At 45.5% G+C, this 16,525-nt stretch overlaps 1 protein-coding gene across 2 annotated transcripts in view; it reads left to right on the top strand.

The window, feature by feature from the left end:
* Positions 1–16,278, top strand: part of apc2 (APC regulator of WNT signaling pathway 2) — a 127,657-nt gene extending 111,379 nt beyond the window's left edge. For both annotated transcript variants that reach the window (XM_055658949.1, XM_055658950.1), the window contains 3 exons: positions 745–861; positions 3,277–3,491; positions 7,143–16,278. In XM_055658949.1, coding sequence (XP_055514924.1) covers positions 745–861; positions 3,277–3,491; positions 7,143–12,933 — 6,123 coding nt within the window. In that variant the 3' untranslated portion in view covers positions 12,934–16,278. The remainder of the gene's footprint in view (positions 1–744; positions 862–3,276; positions 3,492–7,142) is intronic.
* Positions 16,279–16,525: the final 247 nt, after the last annotated feature.

Genomic DNA, 16,525 nt, shown 5'->3' with positions numbered 1-16,525 from the left:
TCTAAAACTCCACTATCGTATCTGCATCCACTAACACACCCGGTAGCGCATTCCAGCAACTATGTGTAAAAAGGTGTCCCACATCTCCTTTAAACTTTGCCCCTCTCAACTTAAGGCTATGCTCCTCAGTATTTGATATTTCTATCCTGGTTGTAAAAGGTTCTGACTACCTTGAAATGAAATGAAATGAAATCTTGGCCTTATCAAACATAAGGTTTAGCACTACAGGCTGCCAATCCCAGCTGTGGGGACATTGGTATAATTGTCTCGTTGTAGGACATTGATTTTTTAAATTCTTCATCTTAAACCACGTATTGTGCTTTTATATGTAATTTATTGTGCTTTTGTATGCAATTTATTCTATGTAATGACTTGTCTTTTATCTGGTTCTTGAGTCTGTAATAAAAAGTAAGTAAGTATGCTTCTTATAATTTTATCGACTTCTTTTAGGTCTTCTCACAACCACTGACATTCCAGAGAAAACATTCCAATTTAGTCGGAATTTTTTTCCCTCAGAAATAGTCAGGCTGAGATTGAAACTGGTGGGAAAATCAATTGCATTGCCGAGGCTAATTTACTAAGCTGCATTTTGCTCGTCCAGCCCCATTTGACAGTAAATGGGACTGGGCCAATGGGCACATTTGGTCGGCATAGACAAGGTGGGCCGAACTGCCTTTCCCGTGCAGTACAACTAGACTCTCTGACAGGCTTTGGCCAAAGTGTAACATTCACGTCCAATTACAGGTTGTGGCGAGTATTTTGAGGAACCTTTCATGGCGGGCAGATGTCAACAGTAAGAGGATTCTGCGGGAAGTCGCGAGTGTCACTGCCCTGATGCAGTGTGCTCTAAAAGCAAAAAAGGTACGTTCACATTAAGGTCGCTCACAATTCTTTGCTAATCTGGGACTCCAGTAACGAATAAACACAAAGTGCTGGAGTAACTCAGTGGGTCAGGCACCATCCCTGGAGAACATGGATAGCTGAACATGGATATGGGCAGCACGACGATAGAGTTGCTGCCTCGTGTGTACAGGTACGGAGTGATCCCTGGTCGGCGCCGACTGAAGGGCCTGTTTCCGTGCTGTGTCTCTAAAGTTTATAGTCTAAAGGCGATGTGTTGGATCGGGACCCTTCTAAAGACCGATTACAGGCATTGGGAGGAAAGAAAGCTAGGAGATTGGGGAGGGCAGGGTTTGGCATACATTGTCCTGCATGGTCATGCATTGTCCTGCATGGTCATGCATTGTCCTGCATGGTCATACTTTGTCCTGCATGGTCATGCTTTGTCCTGCATTGTCATGCATTGTCCTGCATGGTCATTGTCCTGCATGGTCATACTTTGTCCTGCATGGTCATGCTTTGTCCTGCATTGTCATGCTTTGTCCTGCATGGTCATGCTTCGGCCATCCCCTCTACTCTTCCAACTTTCTTTCCTCCCATCCCTGTAATCAATCTGAAGAAGGGTCCCGATCCAAAACATCACCTATCCACTTTCTCCAGGGATGCTGCTTGACCCGCTGAGTTACTCCAGCCTTTTGTTCTCTCCTTGGTAAACTGACATCTGCAGTTCCTGATTTCTTTAATAACGACTGTAGGGAATAGATGTTCCTGCCATTGTGAGCACCAGAGGGAATCCATTTTCTGGGACTGGCATTTCAGCAAGAATCACATTGCCTTAATGATCTCAATCCATACTTAGATTGTATTTTAACGTTACACATGTATCTCATTGAATTTGAACAATTTTAGAAAACCAACCTTTCCAATTTCTATCAGGACTGGCCAGTTCGCATGAAGGGTCAGCACCTCGAGACATTGACTCTGTTTATCTCACCACAGATGATGTTTGTCTGTGAAGTGTTACCAGGATTATATAGAACATAAAAGATAAAACAGTACAGCACAGAAACAGATCCTTCCTCTCACAATGTTGTTTCCAACACGAATCCAAGATAAACTAAGCTCAGCTGCCTGCACATGATCCACATCCCTCCATTCCCTGTACGTCCATCTGCTTATCGAAAAGCCTCCAAAATGCCACTATTGTATATGCCTCCACCACCACCCCTGACAGCATGTTCCAGGCACTCAGCACTTTCAGGAGAGAAGAGGAAATGTAAAATATAAAGCTGGAGGAGGGATATGAAAGGAAGGGGACAGGGCGGAGAGGAAACCGGCAGGGTGACCGGGGGTAGAAATGTGTGCATATGGGATGGGGTTGGTGGGTGTCTCCACACAAGGGAAGTAATCTGCTCTTCCAAGTCAAGTCAAATCAAGTTTATTTGTCACATACACATACGAGATTTTATTGGCTCTGGAGTTGCACCTCCTGACGTATAGTTCCTGCAGAGGGGCGAGTGAAGTTCCCATAGTGCGTTCGGCCGATCGCACTACTCTCTGCAGAGCCTTCTTGTCCTGGGCAGAGCAATTCCCAAACCAGATTGTAATATTTCCGGACAAGATGCTTGTCCACAACCCACAGTGTCCGTGCCGAACATGATGCCAAGATCAACTCTTATCTGCCTGCACAGAATCCACATCCCCCCCATTTCCTGCATATCCATGTGCTTATCCAAAAAATAGGGTAGAAGCCAAAAGGGTTCCAACCCAAAATGTCACCTATCGTTTTACTCCAGCGAGAGTGCCTGACCAGTACTTTGTCTATTTTCTGTCTATCCCAAAGCCTCTTAAATGTCATAACCGTATCTGCCTCCACCACCACCCCTGGCAGCGCTTTCCAGGTGTTCAAAGTAAACTTGTCCCGCACATCAACATAACGCTTAGCCTCTCTCACTTTAAACATATACCCTGTGGTATTTGATATATCCACACTATAACTGATGTTAAATAGCATAGAAAAGCTAAATCTACAGCAATGGTTTGAATTAAACCGTGATAACAAGGTAGGTGGACAACATGTGAGAATTAAATCCATGGTTGTTGTCAGAAGGAAATGAATGGTCTTTCCACTGATTGGATAGCATGCAACAAAAAAGCTTTTCACCACATGTGGCAATAAACAAAAATATCCAATAGCCAAGTCGTCAAGAGAGAGTTTTATTGTCATGTGTCACAGATAGGACAATGAAATTCTTACTTGCTGCAGCACAACTATAGAGCTCCAGGTAGAGGGATAAAGATAAGAACTAAGTCGTTTTCCAAAAGCTCTTTTTAGTGCAACCTGCACGTGGCGAGCCAAAGAGGATTGAATGTCGGTGTGTTCTGCAATCTTGTGAATTCACATTCTGAATGTCGTGCTTTCTCGTCCCTCTCCAGGAATCGACACTCAAGAGCCTGCTGAGTGCCCTTTGGAACCTGTCGGCTCACAGCACGGAGAACAAAGTAGCAATCTGTTCCGTTGACGGGGCACTGATATTCCTCGTGGGTACTCTGACCTATAAATGTCAGAGCAATTCCCTCGCCATCATCGAGAGCGGCGGGGGCATCCTCCGCAACGTTTCAAGTCTCATCGCAACGAACGAGGAGTACAGGTAACAAATATCTTCTTTTGAAGATGGAAATCACGGCAATGTGCGACAGTGCTGAGCATTGTCCGAATATGTAGGCCCCAGTCTCATCACCAAGTCAGAACTTTGAAAGAATGAATGAATGTATGAATGAATGCATGATTGAATGAATGCATGATTGAATGAATGCATGAAAGAATGAATGGATGAATGAATTAATGTATGAATGAATGGATGAATGAATTAATGAATTAATGAATGAATGATACTCTGCCACCTGTACATAGGGTTTTGCATTGCTTTGAATCCAACCTAGGCAGCACCCAAGTGTCGGCACGTGTCTGGGTCCTATCTACTGCCTGTCAGACGTTTGCAAGTTCAGTTTAGTTTATGGTTGTCACGTGTACTGAAGTACAGTGAATTTAATGTCACATGTATCTGTGAAATTTGTTTTCGCATACAAAGGCAGTACAGAAAGAGACGCCACGTTTCTGGTGCCGACAAAGTTTCGCAAGTCCTTAGTACAGTCTTATCTTCTCGCAGTGGTGAACCAGGCCTGCCGCCGCACGTGGCCCGCCGGGTCCCCCTTTGCTCACAGCGCCCCCCCCCCTCCTCCTACGCCGGGTTGCTCAAAGCCCACCGGTTCGTTCGGCTCCGTGGTGCATCCCGGAAGCCTTCTTTTTTTGTTGGTTACAATCGAGCCGTCCACAGTGTACAGATACTGGATAAAGGGAATAACGCCCAATGCAAGTCCAGTAAAGTATCATTAAAGACTGCTCGAAAGACTCCAATGAGGTGGATGATAGGTCAGGGCTGTTCTTGAGTTGGTTATGGGATAGTTCAGTTGCCTTGATAAAAGCTGAGAAGAAACTCTCTGTGCAACAGTTGTCTGAATACGTGGGCCACAGCATACAGCACGACTCACTCTGAGTCAGTTTGTGAGTTCAAGCCTCTCCCCAGCACAGAATCCTCAGCTGAGATTCCCAAGTGCCGGAGGTTCCATATTTGAATAGATCGTTACGCCTTTGCCTACTCAAGTGGGCATGAAACATTTCATGACACTTCCAAAGAAGAGCAGGAGTATTTACCTGGATTATCCTCTGGTTAATATCACACTTGGTCTTGCTATATGCAAACTGGATGTAGAATTCATACAACATTATGACAGTTAATCTACCCAATCTTAACCATATAACCATATAAACTATGAGGATCAAAGAAGAGGAAGTACTGACACTTTTGAGAAATATAAAAGTGGATAAGTCCCCAGGTCCGGACAGGATATTCCCTAGGACATTGAGGGAAGTTAGTGTAGAAATAGCAGGGGCTATGGCAGAAATATTTCAAATGTCATTAGAAACGGGAATAGTGCCGGAGGATTGGCGTACTGCGCATGTTGTTCCATTGTTTAAAAAGGGGTCTAAGAGTAAACCTAGCAATTATAGACCTGTTAGTTTGACGTCAGTGGTGGGCAAATTAATGGAAAGAATACTTAGAGATAATATATATAAGCATCTGGATAAACAGGGTCTGATTAGGAACAGTCAACATGGATTTGTGCCTGGAAGGTCATGTTTAACTAATCTTCTTGAATTTTTTGAAGATGTTACTCGGGAAATTGATGAGGGTAAAGCAGTGGATGTAGTGTATATGGACTTCAGTAAGGCCTTTGACAAGTTTCCTCGTGGAAGGTTGGTTAAGAAGGTTCAATGGTTAGATATTAATGGTGGAGTAGCAAGATGGATTCAACAGTGGCTGAATGGGAGATGCCAGAGAGTAATGGTGGATGGTTGTCAGGTCGGAGGCCAGTGACGAGTGGGGTGCCACAGGTATCTGTGTTGGGTCCACTGTTGTTTGTCATGTACATCAATGATCTGGATGATGGTGTGGTAAATTGGATTAGTAAGTATGCAGATGATACTAAGATAGGTGGGGTTGCGGGTAATGAAGTAGAGTTTCAAAGTCTACAGAGAGATTTATGCCAGTTGGAAGAGTGGGCTGAAAGATGGCAGATGTAGTTTAATGCTGATAAGTGTGAGGTGCTACATCTTGGCAGGACAAATCAAAATAGGACGTACATGGTAAATGGTAGGGAATTGAAGAATGTAGGTGAACAGAGGGATCTGGGAATAACTGTGCACAGTTCCCTGAAAGTGGAATCTCATGTAGATAGGGTGGTAAAGAAAGCTTTTGGTGTGCTGGCCTTTATATATCAGAGCATTGAGTATAGAAGTTGGGATGTAATGTTAAAATTGTACAAGGCATTGGTGAGGCCCAATTCTGGAGTATGGTGTACAATTTTGGTCGCCTAATTATAGGAAGGATGTCAACAAAATAGAGAGAGTACAGAGGAGATTTACTAGAATGTTGCCTGGGTTTCAGCAACTAAGTTACAGAGAAAGGTTGAACAAGTTAGGGCTTTATTCTTTGGAGCGCAGAAGTTAAGGGGGGACTTGATAGAGGTTTTTAAAATGATGAGAGGGATAGACAGAGTTGACGTGGAAAAGCTTTTCCCACTGAGAGTAGGGAAGATTCAAACAAGGGGACATGACATGAGAATTAAGGGACTGAAGTTTAGGGGTAACATGAGGGGGAACTTCTTTACTCAGAGAGTGGTAGCTGTGTGGAATGGGCTTCCAGTGAAGGTGGTGGAGGCAGGTTCGTTTTTATCATTTAAAAATAAATTGGATAGTTATATGGATGGGAAGGGAATGGAGGGTTATGGTCTGAGCGCAGGTATATGGGACTAGGGGAGATTATGTGTTCGGCACGGACTAGAAGGGTCGAGATGGCCTTGTTCCGTGCTGTAATTGTTATATGGTTATATGGTTATATATCTCTTTTAAACAACCACCATTCTTAGCTTAAAGCTATGCCCAAAAGGACACAGAGTGCTGAAATGACTCAGCAGGTCAATCAGTATCTCCGGAGAATATGGATCGGTGATGTTTTGGGTTGGGATCCTTCTTCAGTCTTCCACCCTGGGATGGAATGGTTCTAACTGTCTACCCTATTTATGCATCTAATAATTTAATATACCTATGTCCCATCTACTATCAGCCTCTGACATGTCTTCACTTGAAGTATTGACACATTGAGTTTCATAGAAATAGTTTTTTGTTAAGATGAAAAGATGAAAATACTACCGCCATTGAACAGTGAGAAAGTAATAAAGATAAGGAGGGCAATTTATTGAGGGAAAGGCTGAGCATTGATCAGAGTTGGATCACCTATAAAGACACCAACTTTCACATGTTCTTATACCTTCCTTAACCTAGGGTAATGTCCAATTCACCTCTACCCCATTGTGGACATTGGACTTTACCAGTGGAATTACCAGTGGATGCTCTGTAATGCTGAGAACCATATTCGGCACTCTGGGTCTTCTCCATTGCTCTACCTATTGTTCAACTTTCATTTGATTGTAGATATGTTTAGTATACCTGCCCGTTTGATCTTAGCTGAAAACCCCATTTAACCATTACATTACAGTATGGAAGAGCGTAGTGAGCTGAACGGCATCTTTATTCAGCTGTAAATTTCTAACATTCTACAAAAGGACCGTTCCCACAATTTCAAAACAATATTTCAAAACATAAGGGCATTTATATTATTTTCTCATTTCTTACTGTTTTGGCATTGGGGTTAAACCATTCGATCTGATTTATCTTTCAGGCAAGTTCTTCGCGACTACAACTGTCTGCAGACCCTCTTGCAGCATCTGAAGTCCCACAGTTTGACCATTGTCAGCAATGCGTGCGGGACCCTGTGGAACCTTTCAGCTCGGAATGCGAAGGACCAGGAACTGCTCTGGGACATGGGGGCAGTCAGCATGCTGAGGAACCTGATCCATTCCAAACACAAGATGATCGCCATGGGAAGTGCAGCTGCCCTGAGGAACCTGTTGACTAACCGGCCGGCAAAATACAAGGATACCGCCATGATATCCCCGGGCTCTTGCATGCCTTCTTTGTACATGAGGAAGCAGAAGGCCCTCGAGGCCGAGCTGGATGCAAAACATTTATCGGAGACCTTTGACAGTATTGAGAAACTCAGTCCGAAGCATTCCAACATCAACAAGCCCCTTCGGCACATTGAAAGTCTGGCCAAGGATTATGCTTCAGACTCTGGATGCTTTGACGATGATGAGGGCCCTAATATTTCAACTGGATTGGAAACCGGTGGGTTGTCTATGCTGTCCATGTATCTGAACTCTTCCTTCCTTCAAGGGCAAGGTTTTTCACGGTGCCGTAGTGCTGGAAGAAGCTCGAAGTCGGAAAGAGATCTTGACGGGACGCAGGCGGATCTCCAGAAGTTCAACCCCTCCACGGACAACGTGTCGATCGCTGCGGAGAGGCTGGTGAACCAGATCTCCACAACGGTGGCCAGGATCGACAAAATAGTGGAAGATATGTCGCACATGCACACATCCTCAGAGGACAGTTTTAGCCTCAGCTCTGAAGACCAGTGCATCGACTGGCAGTCTGCGTTAGATGATCTGAATGAACCCAGGACAAAGTCCTCATCGCCCCGTCACCTTGCCGATGCCGTCAATTCAGGCATACGCGTGAAGGCACAAGGCATCTTGGGTGCAAGGACAGACAATGCCAACTTATCAAGTGACAGTCTGGAGTGTGGCAATAGCACTGAACAGGACACTAAAAGCCAAATGAGTTCATCCAAGGAATCCTCAAGTTCAGGACACAAGGAAGAGGTTCCTCTGTATCAGAAAAGACCAAATAATTTGGTCCTGAAGAACGGAGAAAACCATCAGATGGATAGAAAAGAATCTGATGGACAACCAAGGTCCCGAGAACCCAGAACCTCATGGAATGATGCCTGGGGGGTAAGGAAAGTTGATGAGATAAGTAAGAGCCAATTTTCACCCTTTTATGAAAGGAGCCAAGTGGCTTCAATCACTAGCAGAAGTAGTCCTAGTCCAAGCCCAGGAAATTCCTTGACTCCTCAGAGCTTGACAAGTAGAAAACAGGCGTGGGTCCATTCTGGGCTTTCTCAGAGCAACAGAGATTTGAGTCAAGGCCTCTCCAGCACATCTGCTTGTACGCCAAGCTCCAACGGCCAGGAAACGTTGCAAACCTACTGCGTGGAAGACACACCAATTTGCTTTTCACGTTGCAGTTCATTGTCGTCCCTCTCATCTGCTGAGAATGCCCTGGACGTGCAAATTGGGAGTGAAAATGAAAATGACATTGACAGCGATTCTTCGCTGGAGATTATTGGTGTCGAGAAAGAGTCCCCACTGACTGCTGAAAAGACTATAAGCGATGAGTCTCTTGGCTCGGAAGAAATGCTGCTCAAATCTAGCGACCATTCATTTAGCAGCACGTCACAGCCCATTGAAATACCTTGCCCGAAGCAAGAAAAGTTTTTGATGAGGAAAAGGGCAGCTTCCAGAAACATGGATTCCAGCCCATCGAGTCTGTCCGATAATTACTTGCAGGAAACGCCACTGGTCTTGAGCAGGTGCAGTTCAGTCAGCTCTCTCGGAAGCTTCGAAAGTCCTTCAATAGTCAGTTCCATTCAGAGTGACCCTTGCAGCGAGATGGTGAGTGGTACCATCAGCCCCAGTGATCTACCGGACAGCCCTGGGCAAACCATGCCTCCTAGCAGAAGTAAGACCCCATTGCTGGACCATCTGGACAAAGATGCCAACCAAGTCAATAACCAGTGGGACAGTGAGATGAAGAAGCACATGGACATCAACGAGTTCAAGGAACGCTTCCAGCTTCCGGCAGACATTGACACCATGCTGTACTTCACTCTGGAGAAGCCAAACGAGAACTTCTCATGTGCGTCAAGTCTGAGCGCCCTCACCCTTCACGAGCCGTACATTCAGAAGGACATTGAGCTGAAGTTGATGCCTCTTCTGCAGGAGAAGAGCTGCTTCAACTGCCTGGCACAAGAGAAGAGGGAAGACATGAGAGAGGAACGGACGGCGGACGGCATGGAGAAGGCGGATAAGTTGGATTGCATCCTGGAGAACTCTGACGACGACATTGAAATCTTGAAAGAATGCATTAATTCCGCGATGCCGACCAAATTCAGGAAAGTCATTTCTGGCTTGTCCGGTCAAGTGCTGCAGTCCAAGAAGTCTCTTCAGCTGCCCGTTTACATGTTACTGCCAGATCATTCTCAGTTGGAGTCAGGCGGGCACACCGTCGCTAAAAACGACAACTTTAGAGAAGACTCCTCCTACTCGGACTCTGTTGAAGGGACTCCGGTCAACTTTTCCAGCTCAGCCTCCCTCAGTGATGAGACCTTGGAGTATCCGCAAAGGGATTCACCCAGTGTGGCTAAAGTCAGGCCTGAGATCACTGAGAGAAGGGAACTCATTCCCGCAGAAGGACGAAACACTGACGACCTCGAGGTGCCGATATCTATCAGAATGCACGAGAAAAGCCTTGAGCATGGGAACAAGTACCATTTTAATATAAACGAGGTGTGTCCCCACTCCAGCTCAATCCCAAGAGGACAGTCGCACTTGCTTATTAACGTCAACCAAAGGGAGGTTCAAAAACTAAATCAGAACCCTCTACCTTCGCAGCAATGTCAGAACCACAACGATCCTGTGTTCCAGTCAGGACTGACGGCAAATATCTTGCGGAAGGAGCATGCCCCCCCAAGGCAGCTGGTGAAACCGGATAAAATGGGGTGCAAGCGGGCGGAGGAAGGAGAGCAGAGAATGGAGGTTTCTGGTGGAGAATACATTCATGGAAGCTATGCCTTCCAGTCCATGCGCCATACCACGCCCACTGAGGAAGCTGTTTACTGCTTTTATGAAAATGACACTTTAGATAGGCTGAGTGTCTCAAAAGACTCAGTCAAACAGAAAAACGGAGTTAAAAGCGACTATGAGGAAAATTTGATCATCACCCAAAATGGAGAAACTATGAATGAACCAAACGAGAATTATAAGACCACCATGAAGTTCAAAACGGCTAAAATGGAACGGTCGCTGATCACGGATGAGAGTCCGCTTTGCTCCCTCAGTTCCTCGCTAAGCTCTCTGAGTGACGTGGAGTTGGAAGAGTTTCAAACAAAGACACGGAAAGCATTTGTAAAATCTAGGAAAAAGTCTGCAAGTTCCAGCGCGGCTTCCAAATCTTTCACCCAGGGGTACTCGTCCTCGCCAACCACGAGAGACAGCTCGCCCAGCTCCCCGAGTTACGACTCGGAAGATGATCTCCTGCAGAAGTGCATCAGCTCGGCAATGCCAAAGAAAAGGAAGCATTCTTCAAAGCAAAAGTCCGAGAAATCGGCAAAGCAGAGTTGCCAGAACGGCAACTCGCAAACCCACGCCGGGGCGAACGTCAGTTGGGATTTGCCGCAGAGGAACGACGGAAGCAGAGACGTTTGTAGCTCGTTGTCTGACCTGTCATCTCCTGACGTGGAAAGCTTCGAGTGGAAAGCCATTCAGGAAGGTGCCAATTCCATAGTCACCAGTTTGCACCAGGCAGCGGCCTGCCTTTCGAGGGAACCCTCTTCTGAATCCGACTCCATTTTGTCATTTGTGTCGGGGTTGTCCGTCGGATCGACACTCCACTTCACGCTCGAGCGGAAGGACAAGAAAAGGACTCAGAAAGAGCAACCCCGTGATTTGGAGGCTGCCGAGCACATTGTGAAGGAAGGAAAGAAACTGACTGAGCACAAGGCAACTGCGGGTAAACCCTCCAATGCCAACAGAGGTTCGAACATACCGAAGCAACCATCCCGGGCCGTGAGCCTACCGGTGATCTTCAGGGGAAGGACCGTCATCTACATGCCCGACATGTGGAAGAAGCCCAACAACAATGCCAACAACACTCCTTCCAAGAAAGCGATACCCAAGAATAATGCTCCCAGCAAAAATCTTAATCAGACCTTTAGATCTCGAAGCTTGCACAGACCTGGACAAATGACGGAGAAAGTTGACACTTCTCTCCCAAAGAGAAGTGTGACTCCGCCTGCAAGAATAACAAGAGGTCCATCCAGGGGGTCATCGAGGAATTCGACACCATCCAGACAGCCTCAGCGGAATTTAACTTCATCTACGCAGCCCAACAAACAAGTGACGCCACATGTAACGAAGACCATCGTCAATAAAATTGACCAGAAACAGAGAACTCAAGTCACGTCCTTGCCTTCCACTCCGAACATCAGATCGCCCGCGTCGGGGAAACTCACTCGTAAGTCACCGGTCCAAGTATCAAACAGCCAAGCACCAGCGAAGCCGGAGACACCAGTAAAGAAGCTGTCCACATTTCAGAAGAAGAATACCACTGCATCGAACAAGAGCCTAGGTTCGAAGAAGATGATGCCACCAAACAGGTTGGACCTGGTGAGAATGTCGTCTGCAAAGTCAAGCGGCAGCGAGTCAGATAAGTCCAACTTTGTGCGGCAGCTAACGTTCATCAAGGAGTCCCCAGGCCTTCTGAAGAGGCAGAAGTCCGAAGCGTCTTCATCGGAGTCGATCTCGTCGCTCTCGCAGTCTGTATCGCCGAGGAGAAGCAAGTCGGACTTTCAGGCTGCCCTCCTGCGCTCGTCGCAGTGCCCGGCGCTGAAGGTCGCCAGGCCAGCTCTCACCGTCAACGCGAGTCAGCGCAAGGCTGCCTGCAAGGAGCCGGCGGTGCGGAACGAGAAGTGGTCGAGGAGGCCAAGTTCGGAGAGCCCCTCCAGGCTCCCCGTGAAGAACAGCGCCGCCTGGAAGCAGGAGCACTTCAAGCGGTATTCATCGTCCCCCCACATCAACGTGCTGCAGAGGGCGGCGAGCCCGTCCTCCACCCGCTCCGCATCCTCCGAGTCCAGCGACAAGACCAAGAGCGAGGAGGAGCTTCGGGGAACGGACAGACCCACCAGACGCAGTGAACAGCAGGTGAGAAAGAACCAGCCAAGCTTGAAGGGAACGTGGAGAAGAATTAAAGACGAAGACATTCCGTACTTCCTCAGCAACTCTCTCCCACCTTCAGCGATGACGCTGGTCAATAAACCGGAATCCGCGCGGCTGCCCGGGAAAGCGGGTGTGGCGGTGGAAACCAAAACGAGCGATGCCTTTGTGCAGACTGAAGACTTTCCCATTACGAAAACTAATTCCAGCACCTCACCCACGTTGGACCTAATCCCACACCTTCAACAAGCTCTTCACAGGAATGTCAGGAGCAGGCCATTCATCGGGAAGAGCTTAGAGACTATTTATGGCATCCATTCAACTGAACAGGAGCCCGACGCAGTGTTACTTATGAGGAGCAATATAACCTCCTCGTCGGAGACCGAGAGCCACTCCATTGCCCCAGCTCACATGCACTTCAATCCCAGTAGACACGGCTCTCCCAGCAGAGCTGCCAGAGTGACTCCTTTCAACTATATACCCAGCCCCAAGGCAATAAGGTCAGACAATGGATCTCTCCAGCCATCTCAGATTCGGGCACCCATTATTAATGAAAAAACAGTGGCTAAGGTGCAGAGCTGAAAGCCAGATTGAACGCTGGCTTAAGTACTTGATTACCCTGCAGTTTTCACTTCAAGTGATAAAAGCCCATGAATGGTGCATTCATTCATAAATGCACACCAAGCACAGCTTTAATTGAGGTACAAGTGCATGCGTAATATACTTTAGTTCTACCAGGTTCCATCTTATTAAGGAACTATCAGTCGACCACAAGGTGTAGTGTCTCCACCCTATGACATTATCTGCGATGTTAGTGCTCACACGTTAATATTAATTGACTGCAAACAAATGGTGAGACGCGGCAGCGAGGAATTTATTTACACCTGTGGACATCATGAAAAGCAAAGTTCCAATGACAAGGTACCATGCAAACCTTGATCGATATCAGCGCAGGTTGGCCTCTGAAAATATTCATTCATGGATATTAAGCGGCTATTACACTTGATTAATCGGAGCTGCTGAGTTCATGATTGAATTCCTTCAGAAACAATGATAATTAAATTATATATATAAATATGTAAAGCTAATCATATTTCTAAATGTTGCAGACATTTCAACTTGCATTGACAATTTTTGGAGGAATAATGTATCGATCATGAATTTGTTTGTTAGTTAAGATCAAAGTTAGTCCATTAAAATAAAACCCCTCCATATTGCCAAATACATCTGTATCAGGACTGTGGGTTAAAGACCTGGTGTTTTCCAGCTTGACTGTTTAAGAGGAAGGAGGGGAATGAGGAATTAATGGCACTTTGTTGATCTCCGTGTCTCTTATCACAAAGCAGTGCTATTTGATGGGCCAGTTTCCTAGAGAGACAATTGTACTTTGAACACACTGTTCATAAATTCATAAATGAGCAGAATTTGGCCATCTGGCCCAAAAAGGCTTTTCCGCCACCCAATCATGACTTATTTATCTTTCCTTCTCAACCCCATTTTCTTGCCTTCTCCCCATAACCCCTGACACCTGTACTAATCAAGAATCTATCAATCTCTGCCTTAAAATATCCATTGACTTGACCTCCATAGTCGTCTGTGGCAATGAATTCCATAGATTCACCATCCTCTGACAAAAGAAATTCCTCCTCATCTTCTTCCAAAAGATACGTTCTTTTATTCTGAGGCTGTGGCCTCCGGTCCTAGACATTCCCACTAGTGGAAACATCCTCTCCACGTCAACTCTATTCAGGCCTTTCACTGTTTGGTATCAATGCGGTCCCCCCCCCTCATCCTCCTAAACTCCAGCGAGTACAGGCCCAGTGCCGTCAAACGCTCATCATATGTTAACCCACTACGTCCCTGGAATCCACTGTTTTTGGATCCGGTTGAGTATCATGTAGGATTCCAGAGGCCAAACTCCCCCAATTCTTGATGCTCTTGCTTATTGCAAACTCTCTCCTGCGACACTCACCCCAATACATCCCCCATCATTATCAGATCCATCCTCACTCTTCCTCATCTTGATGTGCAGAAAAATTCACCAAAACATTTCAAATGCTGCAACGTTAAACATTGAGACTTGGTGGGAAATGTAACTACAACCCATTCTGTGACCAAGGAGCATCAAACATATATCGTTATACAACATAGAAAAGTACAGTATAGGAACTGCCACAGTGTCTTTGGTGAACTTTGGTTGTGTCTGATGCACCAATTGCAGGCTATTCATGATCATGATAGGGGAGGGAGGTCATGGTAGAGCAGAGAAGGAGAATAGGAGAGAGGGAATTCACTACTTTCATCTACATGATGAAACAAACTAATCTCTTCTGCCTGCACATAGAAACATAGAAAATAGGTGCAGGAGTAGGCCATTCGGCCCATTCAATATGATCATGGCTGATCATCCAACTCGGTATCCTGTACCTGCCTTCTCTCCATACCCCCATGATCCATATCCCTCCATTCTCTGTATATCCACGTACCTCTTAAACGCCGCTATCGTCTCTGTCTCAGCCAACACTCCTGGCAAAACGTTCCAGGCACTCACTACCCTCTGTGTAAAAAATAAATAAAATACTTGCACCGTAATTGTAGAAGGAAAGCTCGCAAATAATTAAAATCAATATCTCTGCAGTGATATTTATATTCCAAGAAACTTAAGCTTGCAAATGGAACTGTGAGCAGATAAGAGCATGAAGGTTTTATGTGCTGCCATTGATTCCTTCATCTAACCCAGATGTCAATCTGTTTGGCTTAGCTGCTTGTTCATGACATTGTCATAAGAGGAATAAGGGCACCACAGTGGCACAGCTGGTATAGCTGCAGCTGGTAGAGCCGCTGCCTCACAGCGCCATAGACCCCGGTTCAATCCTTACCTCGGGTGCTGTCTATGTGTGGTTTGCACGTTCTCCCTGCGACCACGTGGGTTCCCTCCGGGTGCTCTGGTTTCCTCCCAGAAGTGCGGGTTTGTCGGTTAAAATTGCCCCTCTGAAACTTGCCCCTTCTGCGTAGGGAATGTATGAGAAGGTGGGATATCACAGAAGTAGTGTGAACGGGCGATCGATAGTCAATATGGTGGGCCAAAGGGCCTGTTTCCATGCTAAAGTATGTGTGCACATTATAAAAAATAATATTGCATTAGCACTACTTTGAGTATTGAAGGCAATATTGAAGAACTGAACAAAGTTGCTGCTTTATTTTGAGAGGAGCTCAAAAAACTATATTTTAACTTTGTTTTTAAGTGGCAAGAGAAAAATGTCACGGTTTGACTAAATTCAGAGGAAGTATATCTGTGTAGCCAAACTGTGTCGGAAACAGATACTTGCTTAGATGCTTATATTGAAAAGACAAGTGTTTAACTGACATAATGGATTGAGAAGCCAAATGAACCAAAGGGTCAAGTTTATCTTAGTGCTTTTGTCATCTTGAGGACCATGATGAGAAGGTAGAAGTAGATGAGACGGTGGGCAGACTGGCAAGAAGCCAGTAGTTTAACTTGTTTTCCCAGGTTAATTATACATCCGTTAATGCCGGAGAACACATGATGTATGAAGGTAGTTTGATCTGTGGTGTTAATATTTCTCCTGATATTCCCCATTGATTTTAGTTGGTATAGTTCACTGATGTTCTTGTATAAGTGACCTCCCTTCCCGTGTAAGAATACAGTGAGGGCTTTAATGGCATCGCAGCAGATTCCAATATACTTATACCACCAAGGAGGTTGGCAATCATGTCCTTCCCATCTATTAATAATATATTAAAACTCACATCTGCATGCAATCATTGTCTTAAAACAATATTTATTATATTTTTGTCACACTTATGTCAATTCTATTTCACATTAATTTCCAGTTTATATTGTAAATGACCTGTCTAAATGTGTCACATTGTAATTAAATCCTCCCACCAGTGGCTGTGCTAAGGCATCTTTGTTGTGGTATCTCTTGCCTCCAGAGTTGCCAATTAACTCCTTTGAATGCAACACAATCCATTTCTCTTCTTCTGAGTTTTCTGTTGAACTGTAAGTAATCTGATCCAATTGTCACATGAAGACAAGAATGGGATGAGAATAAAACATGTACACATTATATCAGTGGGCCAAGGTCTAACTCTCACTCTGTAACCCCACTTGACTGGAATATTATTACTTAACTCCAGAGGAGATTAAGTT

Source organism: Leucoraja erinacea, chromosome 29 (genome assembly GCF_028641065.1).
Source record: "Leucoraja erinacea ecotype New England chromosome 29, Leri_hhj_1, whole genome shotgun sequence".
NCBI lineage: Eukaryota > Metazoa > Chordata > Chondrichthyes > Rajiformes > Rajidae > Leucoraja > Leucoraja erinaceus.
Note: the sequence above shows the minus strand (reverse complement) of the source record. Positions and strands in the feature narration are given on the sequence as shown.